This window comes from Coturnix japonica, chromosome 2 (assembly GCF_054131305.1).
Source record: "Coturnix japonica strain WE chromosome 2, WE-NBRP24, whole genome shotgun sequence".
In the NCBI taxonomy this organism is placed as follows: Eukaryota; Metazoa; Chordata; class Aves; order Galliformes; family Phasianidae; genus Coturnix; species Coturnix japonica.
In genome coordinates this window covers 36,707,030-36,732,740 of record NC_140664.1, presented here as the reverse complement: position 1 = coordinate 36,732,740, position 25,711 = coordinate 36,707,030, and the positions used below count along the sequence as shown (strand labels likewise).

Genomic DNA, 25,711 nt, shown 5'->3' with positions numbered 1-25,711 from the left:
AAGCATCTAAAATTGAATATACTTGAGCAATTTTTGTTTAGGTTGTGGAAAAGGCAATCTGCAATATTATTCTAGTAGGTGTCATTTTGTCTTCTGTTTTTGAGCTTCTCACAGAGTTTGAGATATATTTCTTCTATCTGGATTTAAAAGGAGGAAGGAGAAGAAAATGTATATAGCTTTTTTTTGAGTATATTAGATTAAATGACTTGGATTTGTCAAAAAGATGATAAACATGATACCTCATCTTCAGAATTTGGAAATTAGAAAAGCTATAGCGCTTGAAGTACTTGAATCAAGAGAACTGGAGCACGGTCATTCAATTCAAGCTTTTGAATATTTGTGTAGTATATATCTAATAGTGTCATCTAAGAACAGATTGTCTGAAATCTCATTAAATACACAATAACTTCTGAAATGTTTGAATGAGAGAGAAAAGATTAAAAGGAATAATAGAGAAAATATGGGCAGATTGTGGAGATGGTGAGATAATGCTCTGAAAAGATTTGAAAAGATGAGAATTGAGAAGGATAAGTTAGTACATATTTTATGTTTTTGTTATTTTCCATCTTGTTGGTATTTTTACCTAGATGCAAATCAGTTCAAGTCATGACTATTTCCAAGGAACTCAAGATGAAACTTAATACAGAAAAAAATAATTCATTCACACATAACTTACAGATTAGAGTTTAAGATTTGTCGTGGTCTAAATATCTTGTATTAAATTTATTATTATAATTTATATTATATGCTGTATTGATGAAATCTGAAAATTACTGTAGTGAAGAGAGACTTTTTTAAGTCTTATGGTTGAAATCACACAACAATTTTACAGAAAGTTTTTAGGTTAAATGTTAGGAAGAAATTCTTTACTTGGAGCTTGGTGAGGCAGAGGCATGGGCTGCCCAGAGAGATTATCGATTCCCCATCCCTGGAGGCATTCAGGGCCAGGCTTGATAGGTTCCTGGGCAGATTGATTTAGTGTTTGGCAACTCTTACCATGGAAGGGAAGGTTTGAACTGAATGATCTTGGAGGTCACTTCCATCCCAAGTAATTCATAGTCTAGAATTAATCTTTTTGTTGTTTTTTTCTTTATATCCCTTAAAACAAAGGATGATACAAGAAGAAGTAGAGAAGGAAAGTGTGTAATACAGTTTTTAGATACATCAATTTAACAAAAATGTTAAATTTTGAAAAATAACCTCAGTGTTCTCTGGGACCAACTGAGCGACAGCTTGAATGGCAGCTCAAACAGTTATACTAATTTATGTGTTTTCTAAGTATATTTTGTCATATTGATGGACTGTGTGCTGTACTATGCAGACTTGTAAATATGAAATTTCCCTCCCTGAAACTCTTCAGTAATTGTTATAATAGTGTATGTCAGAGTTTGTACTTTATATTGCTCACATGGGCTATTAGAGATTCCTCAAGTTCCAATGATTGGTTATCATTCTACAAAAAATGTCATATCTTTATAAGATGGTCTAATACTATTTATTTTTTATGATATAGTTCACAATGCAATTCAAGTATTAACACCAAATTACGAAGTCTCATTAAATCTATTACTTCTGGAAGTTAGCTAATCCCAAAATAATTTTGTCTTCATAATTTTTTTATACATAGGGATAAGAAAATCCAACTTCAGACTTCATTGTTGTGAAAGGTGAGTTCAGTAGAATATTTAAAATGTATTTCAAACTTTAAATATTTGAGTACTTCTAAATGCAGTTTTCTCAAAACTGTTCTTTGGGAAGGAGGGAGAAACAGAAAAACAGAAAGAAAGATCCTTGAAGAGACCAAAATCTGCTCTCCTGATGTCCACAGTAGTGAATTTACTTTGCTCATCCCTTTCTGCACTAAGGATTGTGAACTCCACCATTACAGGTTTACTACAGCCAAGGCTACCCTTGAACGTTCCCTACTAGTCCCTCTTTGCTGGTGAGAATGAGGTCGAGCATAACATCTCCCCTCGCTACCACCTTTGTCGCTTGGAAAGGGAAGTTATCAATGCAATCCAGGAACCTTTTGGATCCCATGAAGACCAGGGCTTGTGAATATGAGGCTGCTTCTATTTATACGTAGACTATATAACATCCAGGTCATATGCCCTGTAGTAGATCCCCATTGCTATGTCATCCATCCCTGCCCTCCATTTTATCTTGACTCATAGCACTCAGATGGAGCTCCATACATTTTATCTGGTCATTGACATTGAGTGTGACACCTCCCTCCTTATCTTCCCTGCCTGCTTTTCCTAAAAAGCCTGTATCTTTCCCTCCCAGTGCTCCACTGTGTCTGTGTAATGCCACTGAGATCAAAGCCCTGCAAGTATGTGCACAGCTCCACTTCCTCTTGTTTATTCCTTATGATACACACATTTCCACAGTGGCATTTGAGTCCCTGAGGAAACTGACTTACTGTCTATTGTCATTGAAGAGTTAGTGTCTTGGGGGCTGACAAGCAACTAGCCTGGGGAAAGACAAATTGCTAAGGAGCTGAGTGTTATCAAGTATACTGAAAGGGAATAAAAACAATGCAGTCTAGTGAAGTGTAATTTGGCAACTTGAGAGCATATGTACCTCAGTTTTCTGTGGGATAAATTCTGAAGATACAAGCTTTGGCATTGTGCCCTGTTCCACAAGCAACAAAATGATTCATTGTACTGGCAATTCTTAAATTATTTTTGAGAGTTTCATGGCAGCTGAAAGGTCCTCATAAAAATCCTGCACAAAAAACTTCTTTCAAGACTGGGGCAGGACTAGTCTGTTCACTGCTGGGTAGGAAGAGCTAAATGTTTTGTTTGTTTACTGAGTGGAAAGGCTTAGTGGCTGAATGTAATGATTGACAAACAGTACTCTAAATCCTTTGATAAACTCCTCTATACATAAGAATATCTGTCTTCATATGGCCTCATGTCACAATAGTCTGTCAGGTATATTAGGAATGGAGGGAGAATTTTGTAAGGGAGAAGCCCAGCTCAGTGAAAGGCTGAGAAGGAAGCATATGCTTTTGATCCTGGATGATGAAAGGTGGGATAACAAGTTTTACTTTTTAAAAGAAAATCTGTCCAGGAATAAGTTTATAGACTATTTTGTTGTTTTTACTGGAAAATACAGAACAGAACTGAAGTTTGCTTAAAACACGTTTGGAGTTTGTTTTCCTTTCTCCTTGGTTTTCTTAAGCTCTAGAAAATATGAACTGTAAAGAGAAACTTGGATATTTGCTTTTTCAGTCTTTGTGAGGACCATTGTCTCATTCCCTGGAAGGACTGACATGATAACTCACATGACATCATGGCATTTCTCTCACCACTGATTGCAAGAATTAAAAACACTGTGGATGGAAACTCGGATGGATATTTACTAGTTGTCAGTCCTGCGAATCTTCCAAAGCTAAAGTTCTTGTTCAATGAATAGGTTACAAATTCTCACAACAGCACAGTATTTTGTAGGTTGCCTATTAATGATTGTTAGTACTGCTGTCTAAAAATCATTGCTATAAAGCAGTAGTCAAAGTAGCAAGAAATGTAAATATTTCTCATTGAAGGAACCATTTCTTTTAGACCGAATCTGATGGCTGTTAAAAGTGGAGAAATACAATAACCTGGAAACTGTGCTGTTGCTAGGAGAAGTAATATAAGCAGATCACAAAAGAAATCTCAATTTTCAATGGAGAAGCATTTTCTAAACAAGGAAGCATGTCTCTAATACCTTCTTTAGAATTCTGGTTTTCACTTTATTTTAAATTGAGCTTGATCTGTTATGCTCTGTGAAGAATTATTTGAAAATATGATGAAGTATCACAGACACAGCATGCACAGAACATTTCTGAAGCTGGAACCTTCCCAAAGGATTCCCACTCAATGTCAGTATTTATACTTCACAAATTGTCGTTGTTGTTGTTGCTTTGTTTTGTTTTGCTTTTTAGTACATGTATTCAAGCTGAGATAAAGCTGTTTGATACCAGGGTGTCCCAAACTAACTCACTCAGTAGCATGTTCATTAATTGTCGAAAGGATTTATATTTTTGTGACTCTGGGTAACGGAGCCCTTGACATTTATTTTACAGAACTCCTAAGCCATCATTTCACACTGTCTTCTATCAGTCTCATTTTACTTCTCTAGTGTTTACACTTGGTATGTCCTTGTAACTTACTCTGATGCCATTTTTGTCACACTGAAAGTAAGAGGCCAGTCGTTCCCCTGGGCTATGTGAATGTCAACATTTTCTAAAAATAGTCATGTATTTTGTTCTGCTGCATGGTCCTAATTTAGCTGAGCTTCCTGCCTTAATCATTCCTCTGTGACAGGTTTGCCAAATCCCAGATCCTCAAACATACTGTACAGCCCCACAATACCCATATTCATTTCCTGCATCACTGTGTTCTGGTAACATCGGCTCATTCACTGTAATTTAGTGTGTCACCGGACATCTGCACAGAATGTGTTTCCTTTATATCTCCCTCTTTCACTTGAATATTTCTACACTGATAAGGAATGTTTTTAAGCTATAGTGATTCAGGTAGTACCCAAAGCTGCACTTAAGTAATTTGTTTTCAGGAGACATGTCACAAGCAATGAACTTTGATAGTTCTGTTAATCTTACTGAAAGAATTTGAACTATGGCATAGTTATTGGAACCATGTAACTGAAGATGTAAAGAAAGTATCTCTTATTGCATCCCTGACCTGCTCTTCTCAGCTTTATTTCCTATTGCCAGCTCAACCCTAAGATTTGTGTTATTTTCCTTTCTGTGAGATTAATCTTTGTTTTCCAGGTCAGCTGAATGGAGGGGGGAGAGGAGAGGGAGGAAAGAAAACCAATTGGGATTCTTCATATACCTGAAAATGTATAATGAAATGTAATGAATGTGGAATACCATTGATGAAGAAAATAGTAAACTTTAACTTTGTAAATGTGAATTTGATCAAGCTGACATTTATGTGGGAATGTGTAATTTGGGAATGCAAATGATTTTATAAAACTTAAGTCTATTTCCGCATCTCTCTGCAAGGTAAAGTTTTCTTTAATATTCATTTTCTAATATTCATAACTCTTACCACTCTTTCCTTATTATCTCATTTCCTGTTCTCCATTTTCTTTTATTGCAGATCTTTTTCTTTCCACACCCTTTTTCTTATCAAACATCTCAGGTCTCTTCTTTAATGTTTTTCTCTTCTTAAAAATTATTTTCCTCTTTCGTAGATTTTCTCAGAGCGGCATGATGTTCTATCTATTAATACACTCACATTTTGGATAGTTTACAGAAGTTTCCTGCTTCCATTGTGGGAAGATATACTGAAAAAGTAGTTATACCTCATCCAGCTCCATAGCCCCACAAAGTGAGGGAATGGAGTCTTTAAACTAAAGCTTTCCTATTCCCTCAAATAGATTTTAAACTGAATAAAGGAACTGGGACCTGAACTCTGGCCTCTCTTCTTTTCTCTTGACTGAGAATATTGGAAAGTAAAACAAAGGGCAAAACTCCTGCTTAGCTTTAGTGACTTTGTCTGAAATGCACAAATTCTTCAGTACTGTTTCAGTGTACCAATATAGATCTCTTTATTTATTTATTTATTTATTTAAATCTGGAGATGTATTTCCTTTCAAGACTTATGTTTAAAATCTTTCGGTAAATTATAAGCTGGAAAATACTTGAATTAAACATAGCTATTCTCTTGGTAGGCTTGGAACCTTCAAAGATGCCATTGCAGCTACTGTACCAATGGCTGTGATATTCTGCTGCTTTTTGTGAGTTTCCACAAAAGGAAGCTCATAATTTATGTTATTAATTAAACTGATTTCTGGCATGGAGAGTGGTTACATAATGTAGCCTATATCGGTCATATTTAACAGCCTTATCCTCCAATTAGGAAGACTGCAAGAAAATTGCCTGTTGAGAATGATTGCGTACTAATTACTTAACCATGCTGTCTCTTGTTTTGAAGAGTACTGACTGAAATGGATTTAGCCCATTATACTAACTGCTTAACAGTATGTATAATAAAATACTAGCATTGCTTAATTTTAGTGTTCTGTAGTATAAAACAGGTAAAATACTATCATGGCTATAGAATTTTGAGTTCTCAATTTTGGCTGTCTCATCTCTGGAAGCAGGTGCTCTGTGGTGCTTACAGACTTTCATTTGCTCTCTCCTGAGGACTGTCTCTTTTGTCTCTCAACTTGCCCATTGCCCAGAAGGTCTCCCAATTGGCCTAAACAGCTAATGCCTCTACTTATGTCAAATTTCCAGATGCTTTTGCAGATGTGGGAACTGTAAGGCTTTTTAACACAAGACCAATAGCTTTTTATTCTTCTGTTTATTAAGTAAATAAATATGCCAGTCCTTATGTTTGTTTTCAGAGACAGATAATATTTAAAAATATTTTTTTTATATTTTTGTCTATACTATTGCAAAAAAAGGGTTTGTACTAAGAAGCCTGTAATAAATAAATTAATTAATTTAAAAAAAAAAAAAAAGTTCAAACAATTAAAACTTGTCTAAGTTGCAAGTGAATGAAAAGATGGAGTTCTTATGATAACCGTAGTTAGGAGTTCCTAATATTAGTCTCAACTACATTACAATTAGTATAATGACTGTACCCAGGAGTTTATTGCCAAAGAGAAATTTCTTTTGACTTCCAGTTTTTGCCATCCTGGCTTTCAATGAGTTTTATAACATAATAAGTAAAAAGCAAAGTAGAGCAATAGTCAGTGAGGTAGACAATTAGATAAATAAAATGAGGTGGGTAAATGATTTGTTCGGGTTGGTTCCTGTAGCTGTTCAGCCACATGTCCTGGGACCAGTGTCATTGTCTTCTGGCTTGGTGTTCCTAAAGAAGTGTGTTTTATCACTCATCAGTGGTAATCTGAACCAACCTCTGTTTTCAAGAGGAAAGCAGATTATATTCAGTTTTTTTTTTTTTAATCCTTATTTCTATACCTTTTTGGCTGGCATTGTAGCCTCCAAAAGTGAACTGTGTGGACAGCTGGGCTGACTGTTTCACCATCCCAGTCCAATCCAGTGCCGTACAGAAAGACTTTCAGTGATGAATGCTGCTGTTACAGAGAAAGGGCTGTTTTCTGATTAGTTTTAGATTTCCTCACTGTCTGCTTAAATGTGTTTATTTTAATTTTAGAGTGCTTTAAGTGCTTTGTTTTCCTCTGTGGCATATTATGCATATTTCAAGTTCTCTTATTATATCTTCTGACAGTGTACCACTTCAGGACCATTCTGACAATAAATAAACTTGACTTGATGATATTATAGCAGTACTGCTGTAAGTTCCTGCTTTCTGGAACTCAGAGGAGTTAAAGAGGCTTTTGTTGCAATTATATAAAAAACTCAACTGAAAGGTCTAATTATGCTGATTGAGTCACAGAATCACACAGAATCACAGAATGACCCGGGTTGGAAGAGACCTCAAGGATCATGTAGTTCCAAACCCCCTGCCTAGCAGGGCCACCAAACATACACATTTACTAGATCAGGTTGCCCAGGGCCCCGTCCAACCTGATCTTGAACACCTCCAAGGACGGGGCATCCACAACCTCCCTGGGCAGCCTGTTCCAGGACCTAACCACTCTTCTAGTAAAGAACTTCCCCCTAACATCCAACCTAAATCTTCCCTCTTTTAACTTAAAACCATTTCCCCTAGTCCTGCTATTGTCAGCTTTTTCGAAGAGTTTACTCCCCTCCTGGGAGTAAGTTCCCTTCAGGTATTGAAAGGCTGCAATGAGGTCACCCCACAACCTTCTCTTCTCCAGGCTGAACAAACCCAACTCCCTCAGCCTGTCCTCATAGGGGAGGTGCTCCAGCCCCCTGATCATCTTTGTGGCCCTCCTCTTGACCCTTTCCAAAATCTCCATGTCTTTTTTGTACTGAGGGCTCCACACCTGGACACAGTACTCCAGATGGAGCCTCACAAGAGCAGAGAGGGACAATCACCTCCCTGTCCCTGCTGACCACCCCTCTCCTGATGGAGCCCAGGATCCCATTTGCTTTCTGGGGTGCCAGAGTGCACTGCTGACTCATGTTGAGTCTTTTGTCCATCAGGACCCCCAGGTCTTTCTCTGCTGAGCTGCTCTCAAGGACCACTCCTCCCAGCCTGTACAGGTGCCTGGGGTTCTTCCGGCCCAAGTGCAAAACCTTGTACTTTGCCGTGTTGAACCTCATTAGGTTCACCTGAGCCCAGCTTTCCAGCCAAGAAAAAGTCAAGTAATTGATGTTTGTTTTTAGCAAGTGCTGAATATGCTATATCTGCTATATGTATAAATAACTGTTCTAGAGTAATATATATATGATGAGGTCTGCAAACCTCTAATAGCTAGAAATACCTGTACTGTGGGCAGTATATTTGAAATACGTTACTGTTTGTTTCTCTTAACCTGAGGAAAATTAATGTTCTAATGGTAGATACTGTCTTTAAAAGTGACTTTGCAGATAAGATGATACTGGAGTAATAGTGGCAATAATCCTAAGGAGTTCTTTATAATGTAGCTGTAGTTTCTTCAGAGATGGCAAACAAGTGGTGATTTTAATGATTTTAATGGTGGGTATTGATTGTGTGTGAATACCCATCATAGGAATTCTTCTTAGATAGGAAAGCCACTGTTAAATGTGGGATCTGGTAATAGAGGCTGAGTTGCAGATCTGACTTCAGTCTGAAGCTGCATATTAGTGGTTTAATCATATTACTTTAAGTCGGCCTTTGTTATTGTTTTTATATTTTCCAAATTATTCCTGTGATTAACTTGGTTATTTATGGAAAACCACTAAGTTCATACCTTATAAGAAGAAAATAAAACCTACAGAAAATATTTTTGACATTAAAAATCAGTGGCCCAACAGAATAAGAGACAGAAAATTTCTCTGGGCTGAGTTACGATCTCGAGATTTCTTAGCCCATGTAAATAAGATGCTTGAGTTTTTGGCTCTTATAATCTCCAGTCTATGGAGATGGATTTCTCTTGTTCTCTGCTTTTTTCTTAATGAAGGTTAATTTTGATATTTGAGTTCAGTCATTTCTGATTAGTATGCCAGCAAATAATGATTTGACAAAAGCAAGAATAACTGGTTTCTTCTATTCTGCCAGCTTGTACTGATCTAGTGTACTCTATCTATGGGCTATCTGCCCATCTCCCTATGTAGCTTCCAGGCATATTCCCCTAACTTTTCTACTCCTGAATACCTGAATTCCATTTCCAAATTATAGTAAATCTATCAATTGCTGAAATAGGGATGACAGTAAATGCCAACTTAAAAGCAAGCTCTAAATACCAAACAAACACTGAAAATTAATTGATGCCAGTCTTTTTACTGGGCTGTTTCATTTATTGCTACCATCTCCAAGGAAAAGACTAGTAAACCCAGTGTCCTTCGGTGCTGCATTTGACATCCTTTCTCAACAAGGTACCCTCTTCATTTTGGGCCACGTAGCAGCTGGCCCAAATTCAAATGATACAAATTCAGTACAAAATTTTTATTCACATTTACAGATGTAACAAGAGAACACTTGAAAACGCTACTACCACTCTATCTCAAAAAATTTACATGTTGATTACATTGTGATGTATAGCCTGGTAATTTAAAACATGTCAGACAGTGTTTTGACTTTGTGAATTCTGAATAAGAATGTTCTTTCTAGTACTCTGAATGATTTCATAAAAACAGATGGTAAAGTAAAATGAAAAAGTTTTGGTGATTAGTTGTCAGTCAAACAATGTTCACTCCCTTGAAAATGAAGAAAGGTAAATGCTGTTTAGGTTATCAAGTTTCAAATGAAACTTGGATTTTTAATTTATTTTTTTCTGCCTTGGGGGAATGTAAAATAACTGATCATTTCATTTTCAATGAACTTAATAAATCTTTTGAATTTTTTTTTTTAAATTAAATTTTGTCAGTTCTTTCAGTTGTGCTTTTCTTGTTAGTTCAGTCTCTATCAGTGTATACCAATGCATACAAATGGTAGCATATGAAGAGAAACAATGCCATACCTGTTCAGAAATTCTGTTTTGAATTTTCCTTGTAATATGGAAGGCTCATCAGTCAATTAACAACAGGCAGATATGTGCAACTTTTTACAAATGTTGCCTGGAATCAAAACATTCAGGTGATGCTTTAATCAATAAAATGAATCACTTTTGTATTACCTTTGGTACTGTGTTCCTCCTTCACGTAGTCTGATTTTGCTTACAGTTATTAATTCTATATTACTATTTTGATTTTTAACTGTAATTTTTGCAATGCATTATATGAGGGAAATGCAAATTTTTCAGGTTTCACTGTGAATTATATTTTTCCCATTTAAGAGCTTCTGAAATAAACTTGAATCTGTTACCTGTGTAGAGGTGTAAATATATGTCATATACAGAATATGAAAAATCCCAAATAAATGTGGTATTCCATTTCCATTTAGTGAAAGTCAAAACAGAACAGAATAAAATTACCATTTCTAAATGATACACTATGTTCTTGTACTTATGAATTACATCACATACTGCCTTTTGAAGGATAGTATAATACTGTTTCATTTGGAGGAATTCATCCAAACAAATTGATTGTACTGTCGAAGTCACATAATCATTAATACTAAAAATACAGATAGAGACTCTTAAATAGTTTCTGGAAGAATTTATAAGACCTTCTAAGAATTCTTAGACATCAGTGTATTGCACTTCTTTTTATCCATACTTTTTGATAAAACACTGCATTGCATTTGTACGTATACCCTTTAATACATGCATCCAAAACACAGCCCAAAGAATAGAGCAGGCTAGAGCACTTATAGTAGTTAATTTTTAAACATTGTTTGGTATTTGATAAGGCTACACTTCCCTACAAAAAGGAAATAGTAGTCCTGTTTTCAGATAGGAAATATAAATTATTTTGTGGTATTGATTTCACAGTTTACTACTCTGAATCTGAGATAGTGGAGCAAAGAGTTGTGGAAAGTTTGTGATTGAATTTTTCAAAAATAAATTTTTAAAAAACACATTTAGCCCAAACAATTTCATAACTGTGTTGTATATTTTACCACTCCTTTTTGCTGCATACAGGTTTGTGTAGTCAGACTGATTTTATCCTCTTTCCATATTTGTGAATTAGTTGTGCTTGTTTTGTTTGTTTTTATTTTTGCATCAGTCCAACTTTTTGTGCTTGCCTAACACTCGGGACTTCACAAGGATAAATCTGTGTCTCATTACATTGGCTCTTGATTAAATGTAATAAATTTAGGGTGAGACAAAGGTAAAACTTATATTAAACTGTGACTTTTCTATTAAGCATTATCTTACCTTCTTGTTAATTTGAAAAGGCATGCTAAATTTTATGAGTAGAAACTTTCTGTCTTAAGCTTAGTTCTTCAAGCAGTTCCCAAGAACCATGCCAAATAAAACCTCCCGAGTCTTTACAATTGAAAATTGATTTCTTCACTTCTCTTAGGAGATTGGCACAATGCGTTTTTAATTTTTTTTTTAACTTAAATGAAATCAAAAGATGCAACATGATGTTGAATGTCTCACTCCAAACTGTTTGCTTTAGACATAATGCCAGAAGCATGAAATTTATTTTTGACTGGGAATCAATTTCCATGGCAAAGGAATTGCCAGTATCTCTTTTACAAGTAAGTCCCGTGTTGAGAGATAACAAAGAGAAAAAGCAGATTGTGGTAGCAGATAGAGAACTTCTGTTTGTCTTTGTTAGGAAGCACAGTTATATAGGTAAAACTAAGAAATTGACCCAAATTATGTAACAGTGTGTACTGCCTTCATAGAAGCACAGAATACGTGGATATGTATGCTCCTTTGAGTCTCTGGTATCTGTTCTACATCTGTTAAAATTAAATGCATAATTGTATTCAGATAATTTTTGAGAATCATCAAAAGAGAACACTGAAAAACTGAAAGAACATGTATTTATTTATTTATTTTCCTAGTAACATTCCAGGCTTTAACCCAGAGTTAAACCTGAAGTTTCCCGTCCTAGTTTGTTGTAGAGCATTCCCCCAAAAAGTCCCGTACAGTAGCAGTCCACTGACATTAATCTTGCCTTTTTCAAATGATTCTCCCATAGTATTGCTTTTTTGCCTGCAAAAGACCATGTGTTGATCTGCTCTTTTATTCTGCCATTTTTATCAGTTTGCATTTGCCAAGCCAATACTGCCTGGGTTACATGTAGGTGTTGTACGTGTTGTGGGGCACCAGATAACTTTTGATCTAAATAATACTGAAATTCATAACCATGAGTCCAATATAACCTCATTTAGTTAATACTGCCTTGGGGCTCACTTATTTTTGAATCATCCTTAACTCTGCATGCTGATTACAAATGCTTGCAATTAAAACAATAAATTATGACTAGCAAGTAAATATAATTCTTGTTTTAACTGTGGTAACATGAATTAAACATTCAGAAATCTTGTTAGCTACTAATTGCCAACTTCAATTCTTTTGAAGCATGTGCTTTGCCGAGAGCTGGACATTTTGTCAAAAAGCTTTGTCAGAAGTTTATGCTGCTCACTGACAAAAAACAATACAAAACAAAACAAAACAAAAAACAAACAAAAAGCAGTCACGTATTTGCTCAGTTCAAACCTTGCCTTGTTCTTTGAACTACTGGGTAGATGAAGTACATGTAATATGTTCCAGGTGTCCAGGTTTCCAAGCGTCTTTTAGTATGAATTAATTCATTGAAGCTGAAATACTGTGCAATACTTCTTTTGTGTATTGCATTCTATGAGAGAAGTAAAGATGTGTTTCAATATGGGGAATACATTCCCAGCTCATGGAGAAATTTTTCGACAGACAGGTCCAATATGTTACAACAGTAGATGACTAAACACGTTATGTTAACTGAATTTAAGTAACTGTGTGTTCAAATGAAACATAACGGAAGTAATCTGGAAAACAATAACAGAATATGTTGTCAGCCTGTGGTTACTAAATGGTTCCTTTGGATTCCTGTGCTGTGTACGTGTCTCAGAAAACTATTCCAGCACAAAGCATTTTGTGGCAAGCTGTCCAGAATAGAGAAGTGTTCGTGAAATTTGTATTTAAAATAATGCCTCTGTTTCCCCATATGTTATTTATTTCTTTACTTATCCACCACCCTACCCAGACCCCCCCCCCAGACCCCCCCCCCCAACCCCCACCCAAAGCAGAAAGGACCAACTATGCTACAGATAAAGGATAATCAGTAATCAATTTTAATCATTTTTTCTAAAAACACCCTACACAGTTACATAGAAATGTACTTCATTTCCAGCACACAAAGAAATGAGATTGATATTTGATTCAAATATCTCCAGAAAGTGGAGCACAGACAATTTTGGTAGCAATGAAGGCAGGAGAAAGACTTTAAAAGTAAACATAGTTTATTAGTTAATAGCTGTCACAATTGGTCACAGATCTTGTATTTATGCCTTTGAAACGTGGTTTTAGTCTGCTTGCCAGTAAGCAATTCAGACAGTGGACATTCTTGTGACTGTAGACTGTCTCTGTATAAGTAAGCTTCTTCCGAGGTCAAATCTCTGTGAAGATGCAGACAGATAGCTCTCAGAGTTAAACCACCAGACAGATTCCGCCAGTTCAGGAAGGTAAGTAATAAGAGGAGAAAAAAATTGTTTACTCAGTTTTCCAAGGAAAAAAAAATGTGATTTATCCCTAGTGAGTAAGGACTATGCAAGCTGCAGTGGTATGATATGATAAATTCAGTTGTATATGATAATACAACTTTTCTCCATTAATTTGTTGTTTTTGAATACAATATTCTATTGTTTGCAAAAATAACATTGAGAGTTGAGTATTTTGTACTGCTGATCCAGTAGTACTCTCTTTAGCTTGTGTTATTTTGAAAACTTTACAAAGTGTTATCACTGTCATGCGTCCATGCAATTTTCTTTTGGTTTGCTATCTTATTTTATTAAAAATACTTGAATATACAATCATGGTGAAATTGCATCATGCTTCTGGAGTATGATCTGATTTATTATGGGAAGATCTGAGCATAACTCAAGTGCTCAATGCATTATCCTAAATGAAGCTTTGTCTCTGAGGGCTGTCTTAGCCTTCAACTTTGCCATTATGTTTTAGCCATTGATTTCCCTTTAGAACAAAAATGCCATAATATTACAGTTCAGTAAATGCTTTCTTTGGTATTGAATAACTGCTTGTTCTGTCAAGAGGGTGTCAAATTCTGTTCCCAAACTGTCATTCATGTGCTGCTTCCTATACATCTATCAGTAGAGATGTGCTAAATAAGTTTGGTACCTAAGTTTGTGAGGAAGCACAGATTGCAAATCAAATAGAAAGGAAGCAAAGTAACTTTCTGAAGCATGCTTGTTTACATAACCTTGATTGCATGTCCCAAAGTTTTTCAGAGGAAGCCTCTTTTTCTCTTTTAGCGATTACTTTTCTTTGAATCATATATTCTGCTTGGCAGAGTTGTGTTGTGTTTGAGTTGAATTGAGTTGTGTGTGTGTGTTTTTTTGTTTTGTTTTTTTTTAATTCTCACTTTATGGAGCACTGTTTGTTCCAAAGCAATTTATGGATGGGGATACAAAAAGAAAAATGTAATTCTGATGCTGAAGGTGTCTCTGGGCTCATAAGCACTGGTATGTTTGTGTGAGACTGAAGGAAGTTCTTTAAGAGAGTTGCAAAGATGCTCAGTTAGACATGGCTGGGATTTCAAGATAAGATTGCTGAGGTTAGCCAAAGGCAGACCAAGAGATATCAGTCAGTGGTGGATTTCACAGTTTATTGTTTTAAAAATGCTTTGGTTTTAGGATTTCTTGGTTTTACATATGTGTGTATATATATATATATATATATATTGTGTATAACAGCAGGAGAAAATTACTATCATTAGAACATTTTACCAGCATAGCATCATAAAATGCCTGTGTGATGCACTATATGTATTCTTGTAATTTATCTAGTGAATTTTTCGAGGGAAAGAGGGAAAACAATGAAGTTTCTGAGCTGATATATGAGATAATGAACTTTGTAATCTTAACTTCTGTATGCTGTTTCCAAAATATCAAATTTTTAATAATTGCTTGATGGACTGAAAAAAACCTCTTTGATAATAGGCTTGATTTCCACTCTGTACCACAGCCAAGAAACAGTTGGAAGCAGTGTAATACAGAAACAGTGCAAGCCGTGCTGCAGAGATGAGTGACTGAGATTTTGATGCATGAAGAACAGGTACAGTAACTGCAGGAAATGTGGTTTTGTGCTGATAGTTCTGTAGTTCCAGATACACATCTTAGACATCATTTTCATGTTAGAAGATCTTATTATCAATCATAAAAAACTGCCTTCAGTCATCTTTCCCAGAGGAAGTCTCAGAATCCAAAGGCAGAGGACCAGGAAAATGAAGAACTGCCATATAAGGAACCTGAAGGTACACAAATCCGTGTATCCAGTGATCCTGAGGGAACTGGCAGATGAAGTTGCTAAGCCACTGTCCGTCATATATGAAAGCATTTGTCAGTCCAGTGAAGTTCCCAGTGACAAGAAGAAGAGAAGTACAACCCCCATTTTTAAAAAGGGAAAAAAGAAAACCTAAGTAACTACAGTTATTCTCACCTCCATGTCAGGTAAGATCATGGAGATCCTACTGTAAACTGTGCTAAGGCATACAGAAAACAGTATAACTGGGGACAGTCAACATGGCTTCACTAAGGACAAAAAGTGCCTGAGAAATTTGGTGGTGTTCTGCAACAGGAAGGAGCAACTGTTGCCATCCACCTGAACTTGCACAAAGCATGTGATACTGAACCAACATCCTCGTCTCTAAATTACAGATATGTGAATTTGATGGATTAACCAAGTGATAGACTAAGTGAACATTGGTGACAAGTAGTTTTCCTTGGTGGGTCTATATTAGGACTGGTACAATTTAGTACCACTTTCAGTGACATGCATAATGAGATTGAATGCATACTCTGCAAACATTTTGGCAACACCATGCTGCATGGTTCATTTGCCATGCTGAATGGGAAGGATGCCATCCAGAAGGACACTGACAGACTTCGCAGGTGGTCCCAGGAGAAATTCATGAAGTTCAACAAGGCTATCTGCCAGGTCCTTCATGATGGTTGGGGCAATCCCAAGCACAGATACAGGCTGGTCAGATAACTTGTTCAGAGTAACCCTGAGAAGGACCTGAGGGCCCTGATGGATGAAAAACTTTACATGATGTGGAAATATATGTGCACTTGCAAGCCAAAAAGCCAATCATATCCTGGACAGAATCAGAAGAAGCATGACCAGCATGTTGAAGGAGTTGATTCTTTCCATCTACTGTGCTCTCGTGAGACTCCACCTGGAATATTGCATTCAGCTGTGCAGCTTCCAGTATGAGAAGGACATGGACCTGTTGGAGTGGGTCCATAGGAGGGCTTTGAAGATGATCAGAGTGCTAGAGTGCCTCTTCTGTGAAGAAAGACTGATAAAAGTGGGGTTATTAACCTGGTGGAAGGTGTGCCCCATCTGTGGAAGGGAATTGGAAGTAGGTAATATTTAATATCCCTTCCAACCCAAACTGTTTTATAATTCTGTGAAACATTGTGTGCCACCTTCCTTGGGAACTAAAGAAATAATTTCAATAAGAAATGGGTGTCAGGAGGGTATTGTATAATCAATTTTTCGGTGCGTAATATATCATGTAAGGGAAAAGAAATGTCAGCAGGTAGACTTGCCAAATATTAACAGGTAGAGGGAGGCAGTGTTTATAATTTGAGAACTGTCCTCAAAAATGACAAAACTGAGTACTGAAAGTCAGTGCTTTTTTTTGCCATGACATTTCTCGAGTCACAGGATAGAGAACTATGTTTCCTGTTTTTCATAAATAACATCATATTAGAATTATGCTAGAATAATTGTAGTGATTGAGATGTTTAAAAGATTTTTTTTCTATCAATAAAGCTGATATTTATATGAAAATTCGTACAATATTATTATCTGAGCAAATTACAATTTATTTTGGGTAACCAGCCATACATAGAATCATCTTAGTTCTTGACTTTGTTTCTGCAAGGTAATATATATTTATTAAATGAATACATAAATATATGAGTAATACATGAAAACAACAAATGAAATGAAGATGGAATATTACTTAGTTGTGGAAAACACCTGGGTTCAACAGGATTTAGATTAAAATGTAACTGAAAAGTAACTGAAGTCATTGTTTATTGTGGAATCAGTGTTACCTGAACACTGTTTAGGAATTAGTAGGGTGTAAATGGAGACACTTTTTTTCTGTAGCAGAAGTTACTGATTTGATATAGTCAGGGCCTAAAAAAGAATACCACTGCGCAGCACTCCAATTTATATTTTAAAGATGTGTAAGTTTTTGATTCTAGAAAGCTAGAAAATTCACAAAATATCTGAAGTAAAGCCTCCTTCCCATTTCATCTTACTCAGCCGTGAGAAGTTTATAAAAAATACAAACTCATTTCATAACAACTGTCCCTCAAGAGTGAAAAGCCTTTGAAATTGTAATAGTGACCTTGTCTTTCATGAGCATTTTGAGAGCAGAATTACAAATACAGATGTTTGTTTACTCCTGGTGCACTTGTGAAGATGACAAGGAAGTAATGATGCAGTGTAACCTATCCAAAGCTAGCAATTTTTAACTTTGCTAGAAATAAGCTTGGTGCTCAGGCTGTAAAACAGACAAAGCTCAGTAAATACAGAATATTACCACATGTGTGCGCTTGGATTTAATAAAACTAAGTACAAGGCAGTAAAACAAATTAAGATGCTTAAGAGATTAAGACATTTTTTACTTAAGATTTGCATTCTTGTATTATTATTTATTTATTTATTTATTTTCAGTTTCGTTTTAAGCTTATGTGTTTAGGTTGGACCTTTAAGTACTAAATTTATACAAATAATTGTAAGTGCATGTTTCATTCAGAATAATAACAAACTACTTGATGTGAAGCATTTTGTTACAGGTTTGCATCTCAGGGCATTAAATGAAGTGTCTGTTTTGTTCAGGGTTTCATGGAAATCTTTTATGCAGAAGAATGAGAGTTTATATTGTAGAACCAGCAGCAGGACAGTGTTCTGGTCCTCCGATAAAAGCCTGCTCTGGTACCTTTAACTCATAAATAAATGAATTAATAAGTGTGCACTGGGATGAGGACACTCCAGGTAAAGTTCTAGCAAAGTAATAATCACAGGATTTGGTATGACATTTTGCTAGCCCTCACACTTATTCCTGACTTTTCTAACATTTGGGTTTTTTTCAACTCATAAATATTTCTGCATTTGACACTCTGTTAAATAATACTGGCTTTCATGGAGAGATTACGTATGTTAATAAAATGTGAGACAAAGGTATTGGTTCTTAATGTTTCTTTTGTTATGGGAGAAAAGAAAAACAAAAGCAAAAAGTCTTTCATGAGAATGAGTGCATTCTGGAGAACAGCTCTTAACTGTCTGCTTCTGAGGTGTTACTTTCCAGTATGCCCTTACATTTGAAAAGAAATGAAAAATAGAGTCGTCCTTGCAATATGAAAAATAAATTTGAATGCCCCATGGGAGGGACAAGATAGTGGGAACAGAGAAATACCTCTGATCATACCCAGTGAAACCAAGTTGTCTGCTTTATAAGGAGCAGAATTTACTTATAACATCTTACGCTTTCTAATCCTTTTGCAACTTTGTATGATTATAACTGGACCTGACAAAGGCAAGTTCAATTGTTCAGCTCAGACAGATAACTTATGTTTTGCAATATCTTTTTCATTCTAATGAAATCTTTCTTTCTATTTTAGACAAATATCACTTGCTGTGTCATAGCACATGGATTTCAGGACCGCCTGCGAAGAGGTAGGATCAGATATTTTTCTTTTCAAACAATAGTAGATTCAAAATGAACGCACTTTTAATCCTTTTATATGCTAAGCCCCCACCTCTTTCTTGCAATGAGGGGAATTATATAATCAGATGTAAGTTTTTCAGTTGATTGCTTCATGGTGGCAGGCAGACTTTGTAATAGAACATGAAAGAATTTTCCCAGGTGTATTCATCACTACCCCTCACCTCTGTCCTTTCCAATTTACCTCTTTGGGCACAATGTGGGTGCAGGTATCTATGTTTTGTGTGAGATTTGCCCTTAGTCTTCACCGTTTATATTTGAAAGCCTGTACATGAAATAAAACATCAGTGGAGTCCCAAATCTATCTCTGTTCAACAAAATCAAAGGAAAATTTTTGGAGTATGGGAAAAGGGTAGGGAGAGAGTGGAATGTGTGAAAGTGACCTAAATGAAAAGTACTTTAATTTGAATTTGATGAGATAAGGGAGTAATTTTCATATAGCATATAGTATATGTATTTAATTTCAAAATATAAATTTAAAATAATTCAACTCCTCCTCTACTAACAATAAGGAAAGTGGGGGGTTTTTTTGTTTGTTTTTTTGGTTTTTTTTTGTTTGTTTGTTTGTTTTTCTTTCCTTTCTCCTCTGTATTTTTACTACCTTTGTCTTAAAGAAGGTAAATAAGATATATTTGGATATGTTATTATCTTCTCAATGGTTTTCTGCGGACAGTTGTTTTTTAAGATGCTTACACAACTTTAGTTTCACCAAATTATGTTGCGATGTCAAGTCATTTTTAAGTTTAAAAAAAAATCATTCAGTTGCCTTTATACTGAGAATAGCAAACAGTGATTAGGAAGGTGATCATGTCTTTATAGGTGACAATAGCTCCATGAAAAGTAGAAATGGAAGGAGGAGAATAACAACAGGTCAGAGAACTAAATGTAGCAAAAACAATTTTGACTTGAGAAAGACTGATGTAAATTACTTGGGGGAAGAGAGTATGAGCAGGCTGAAGGTTATTAAATCGCGATAGCCTTCTGAAAAGAGCACTGAGATTACAAAATAATGTTAAAGTGAAATTGTCTTTGAGATAAGATACCATGATGGTTGCTCACAATACTGTGTGACAGACTTTATACACAATCTAAATTCTGTAATATAGTATATCCCAGATTATTTGCCTGGGAAAAAAAAGAGGCATTTATTATGTTTTTTCTTGCTTCTTTCATTTTAATGGATTGATTGAGTAGATATGTATTATCTTTACAGGAGTTTAATGTTTTTATTTTAACTGCAACCTAGTAGAGATTGCTTAGCAGCAATTAACTCAGTGCCCAGCAGCAATAATGACAGCAGCAGCCACAAAGAGATGACCTGGAATATGAATCATGTCTTAGCCTTTAAATTGCAAGTGTATTGCCAGATCTGTTTCATTCAGTATTTGGTTTTTAATTGGGCATTAATTCCATATTTAGGTCCTTAAAAATCTTTGAGCTTCCATGGACAGTGGAAAGACAGGGTGACTCCTCCCATCATAAAAGATCCGTGATCTTGGAAACCTAAGCAAGCACTTCTAACTTTTAAATTAATTAAATTAAATGAAGTAGATTCATCCATTTTATCTGCTTTGCATGAAATTAGGTCTCTGCCACAGAATCAGTGGTGACACTTCTGAGAAATTCTTAAAGCTGCAGTGAACTAACTACATCTTGTGTCCCAAGCCAATCAAAGTTAATAAAATATAGACTTTCAACCTACTTTCATTAAATGCCTACATCTAAGTAAAGAGTCAGTAGCCTTATGCTTACAGGTTTAGCTAAATTTTTAACTAAAACCTCAGCACTAATGTTTTAAGATATCTTCTTCGTTGGTTGCTGTTAGAGGAAAATATATCAAGCTGTGTCCAATAGTCCTGGAGACATGTGGCCACTGCAGTTCTGTAGCCCCAGATCCAAGCAGTAGTGGGGGTGAAGATATATACCCAGTAGGCATATGCACACAGTGTTAAAATGTATAGCCATTAGGCATATGCACACAGAGCACACATAAGCACTACATATGTATGTATAGATGTACGTATGTGTGTATGTGGCCAGCCATTTGAATTATGTGAGGACGTGCAAAGTACTCACACAAACACAGATGGCACCACCAGCCTCATCCAAGCTTCTTTGGCTGAGCAAGATGGATTTAATTTAGAGAGAGAATACATATGTATGCATATGTAGAATGTGGGTGCTTTCAGCAGCAGAGCTTACTACGCAGCCTGCCCAGCAGCTTCCCCTGGGGCCCAGTCTCCTCAGTTGCTGGCACCTGAACATGATACACACCTATACATATACAAGAAGTCTCTCACCCAGGTAAAAAGTTAGAAAGGAATTCAGTAAGTTATTTCAGGATGTGATCCAATAAATGTGCTGACCAGTGACCTATTTAGATGCAGCCAACCTCTCTTTATGTCCTTGCCCACCTATCTTCTCCTCAAATCACTTAAATCCCTCTCTTTCTCTTTTTGCAGCTTCTCTTTAAACTTGCCATAGTAAGTCCTGTGCGATCTAGAGATGTATCCCTCTCTTTCAGGATCTGAAGAAGGGCAATAAGCAAGAAGGGAAAAGACTCTTTAGCAGGATCTGTTGTGACAGGACAAAAGAAAATGGTTTTGAATTAAAAGAGAGGAGATTTAGATTGGATATAAGAAGCATGTTTTTTACAGTAAGGGTAGTGAGGTACTGAAACAGCCTGCCTAGTGATATGGTGGGTGCCCCATCCCTGGAGGCATTCAAGGTCAGGCTGGATGGTGTTCTGAGCAAACTGATCTAGTTGTGGATGTCCCTATTCATTGCAGGGGAGTTAGACTAGATGACCTTTAAAAGTCCCTTCCAACTCCCAACAATTCTGTGATTTTATGATAATGTGTTTCACTCTTCTAGGCAGTGATGCTCCTTAGTCCTAAAGACAGTCTGCTACTGTCTCATCATGAAGAACCTGTCCCAGTGTGTTCATCACATTCATTACATCAAGGCACTGGAGCTGAGGGTCTCCCAGGAAAACCCTGGGAGTGGATCAGATAGAGCGTCTTTTCCTCTGAGTACTCATTTTGAGTTTCCTACTGCTATGTGTCTGTGTGCTTCCCTAGCTTTATGGAAGTGGACCTTTGATAGGCTGATGGCCTCTGTAATGGGTCTGGATTAGCCAGTCAGGCTTCCACTATCTGTTTTCTGTATACCTTTGTGCACACAGGCAAGATTTTACCACATTACCCAACAATTGTATTTTTCGTCTACTTGATTTCCAGAAGGGTTTGGGGTTTTTGCTCCACTATGTGGACAGTTTCATTTGACTTGTGCCATCCCATTCTGAGCAATTACTAAATATAGTTTTTGAGTTCAATATCAGATGCAATCATCCATTCTGTCAAGTGTTTCAATTCCAAAATATATTTCAGCCAAGACTTTATCTTTGAGTTTCTTGTGAAAGTGATGATAGAGACTAAAGTACCATTGTGGCACTGCCTCCTTAATGAACTTACAGTTCTGTGCCACTGATACATCTTCAGCAGCAGTTTAATCTCTCCAAGCTGTATTTTGCATGCAATCACAAAAGCTTTGTTGTTATTTCAATTACCGACAAGAAACATAAAATAGCTCTAGTCTTTGCTTCACAATACTTTTGTTTAATTGCTTATCTAGTCAGTACATTTACAACTTTCTCTCCTTCCCCAGTTGCATCAATGTCTCAATTATTCTGTGGATCTGAGAAAAATAATCACTGATCATATATTCCACTATACTTTCTAGGCAGTTTTTTATAATGGCAGTAAAGGCTATCATAAAGCCTTCCTCTTCTTCCCCTCTTTGTTTCCTTTCTACTGAATATCTTATTGCTGTTTCCCAATTCTCCAGAGACCTTTAACCACCGTAGAAGAACTGACATGGCTCTGCCAAAATGCTGAGTGAAACTCAGACGCTCCTTTCTGCTACCTTCATCCCCATCCTTACTAATGGCAGTAAGTGATTTGAACTGAGTTTCAACTAGCTTAAAAACAAAATATTCCTCATAGATGCACTAAAGACAAGGAATGATATTCATAATATCCATGGCAAACTCTATTTTTTATAATGCTGTGATGTGGGTTGAATTCAGTCAACAAATACCATGCAGCTACTTGCTTACTTCTCCCACAGTGGGACACAGTAGAAAATTAGAAAGTTTCAGTGTGAGAACTTGTGTGTTAAGAGAAAGACAATTTAATTTAATAGGTAAAGGAAAAACTGTGTGCACAAACAAAACAAGATAAGGAATTCATTTATTGCTTCCCATTCCCAGTCAGATGTTCAATCTTTTACAGGAAAGCAGGGCTCCATCACACCTCATGGTTACTTGTTAGGACAAACTGTAACTCTGGATGTTCATCCTGATGTCCACCCTTCCACCTTCTTCTCACACCTTTTATTACTTTTCACTGTGTCACATGATATAGAATAGCAATATGGTTCATTTGGGTCATCTGTCCTGGGTTTGTCTCCTCCCACTGTCCTGAGGATCTTGAGACAGTGTTAAAGGCCTTGCTGAAGTCCAGGTAGACAATATCCACTATTCTTCCCACATCTGCCAGGCCAGTCGTGGTAGTTCCTTTGATGCTACTTGCCTTTCTTGAAGATACGAGTGATATTTGCTTTCCTAAAGTCTTCAAACAGTTCTCCCAGACACCATGATCAAAGATTATCACTAGTGACCTTAGAATGAGCCTTATCCCACGGGTCTCTTCCAAGAAGATCATTGAAGAGATCAGAGTCTACTCTCCAGATTCTCAGGGTGGTGAGCCTGCGTTTCATCCTCCTCCCTGCCCTTAGGATCCTGAACTCTGTCATTTCATGGTTTCCTCAGGCAAGCCTGTCCTTGACCTCCATGTTCCCAAAAAATTCTTTATTGTTGGTGAGTATGAGGTCCAGCAAAGCACCCCTCTTTTGTGGATCCCCTGTCAGCCAGAGGAGGAAGTTATCAACAGTTCACCCCAAGAACTACTTGGATTGCTTATATCCTTGTCTGGTCCTTTGCAGCAGATACCAGGTTGGTTAAAGTTGCTCATGAGGGGCAGAGCCTGCGAACATGAGGTTGCTTTTATCTGTCGGTTGAAAGCCTCATTTGCTTGTTCTGCTTTTGCTTGTAGCAGAAATTCACTGTAATACCACCTTCAGTGTCTAACAGGATTTTGTTTGAGATTAGAGTGCTGAAATTGTCATTCCTACTTGCGATTTGAGCCTAAGTTTCTACTGCAGATCTTACAGTCAGTGGACCAATTCCTTCAAAACCTGCTGATCAGCTCAACTGCTTTCTTAGCCTTAGTGACCACAGTGAGCTCTTCACTGATTACAGTGAGAACTTAGGAGAAAGTTTCAGTTGGGTGTCAATCTCAGTATGATTCTTATAATTACTTTCTGCTGAATAATCTTGTCTGTAGACTGTGTTGCTTTTCAAGGCATCCTGAAATGGGTTTATTCATCAATAAAATTATTCTATGTTAATTCAGAAAAGGAGGTTTTACACACATGTATATATATATTTTTTTTTTCTAAGGGTTATTCTGGATTCCATACTCTTTTTCTTCACCGATCAGCAAATGTATGAGTCATACTGATTCTTGTAAAACAGTTTTTTAATTAACTTATTCAACAATTTCCAAGCCATAAGACTATCTACGCTTTTATCCTTTATCCAGAGCTTTCTGAACTTCTCAAGAGCATAAGTCATAGAGCCATTGAGTTCTTTAAAGTCTAACCTGAATTCTCTTGACCCTTTTCTACATTCTGAAAAATTTGGCTTAGAAGAGAAATTCAGTCTCTAACTAGTATTTTAGTTTTTGTATTTATGTTTTTTTGTTTTTTTGTTTTTTTGTTTTTTTTTAAATCCAGCTTCAAATCATAATTTTATCCTGAAATCACAAGATGTAAAATGATGGACATTTTTTGATGCCTATAAGAATATCATGTTAACAGCCGCAGTAAATTTGAAGAAACATGCACAGTAGCCCTTGCTTTATGTGGGCCTATCTCTTAACCTTAATTGTAATGATGTAATCTACTCCTAGTAAGTCCATTAGCAATCCAGATATTAAAATGTGTTCATTTATAGTGTCAGAAAAGGAAAGTTTTTGCTCTAAAATGTCATCTTAGTTCATAAAGAAACTCATATGTACATTTATATAATTGTACATGCATATATATACATTTCCAAATGTCTTATTTACATATAGACTTAATCAGATTGTATGAAACAAAGAAAATTCTCTGTAAGACTTCATTCTTTTGAGAAAACAACTTATCAAGAATGCCATAGCCAAACACTCATACCTGACAAATCAAAGAAAAATAAGATAAAGCCCAAACTCTGTGTTTTCTTCAGTTCTCTTGGGTTGAAGTATAGAATTCATGTGCAGGAAAGTACTTGTTATCCACTGGATTGAAAAATGTTGGTACCTGTTAGAGCAGGCTCTGAATGACAGGCTGAACACATCCCTGTGTATCTGGGCTATATTCCAATTTTTGACAGTATAAGTGTTTTTCACCTACACTAGCAACACTCCTCCTACAGAATGAGTAGCTGGACCATTTTTAAAATGTCTTTTATGTGGTTCTGGCACATATTCCTACTTCTTGTATTCATTGCCATCATTCCCTTATGCCTCTGATTCACTTTCCTTTTTGATGATTATACGTGCCATTATAAATCAGTGACAAGAATGTCTCCGTGTGCCTTGAGGTCAGCTTCTGTTCAAATAAACATCCCAAAGTGTAGGTATTCCTCTGAAGTGAACTACATACATTTTTAAAGCAGTTTCTGCAACCTATTCTCCTTACCGGTATTGGATT

At 36.3% G+C, this 25,711-nt stretch overlaps 1 protein-coding gene across 7 annotated transcripts in view; it reads left to right on the top strand.

Annotated features, from left to right (window-relative positions):
• The window catches only part of SNTG1 (syntrophin gamma 1), a 310,650-nt gene that overhangs the window by 149,828 nt on the left and 135,111 nt on the right, over positions 1-25,711 (top strand). For 5 of the 7 annotated variants that reach the window (XR_014942541.1, XR_014942540.1, XM_015855564.3 and 2 more), the window contains exon 2: positions 18,795-18,849. Coding sequence is in view for 5 of the 7 variants with exons in the window: in XM_015855564.3 (XP_015711050.2) it covers positions 18,823-18,849 (27 nt within the window). In the remaining 2 variants the exon portion in view is untranslated. Of the gene's footprint in view, positions 1-1,627; positions 1,668-18,794; positions 18,850-25,711 lie in introns of all 7 variants that reach the window. The other 2 variants (XM_085537389.1, XM_085537392.1) reach the window with 1 other exon arrangement.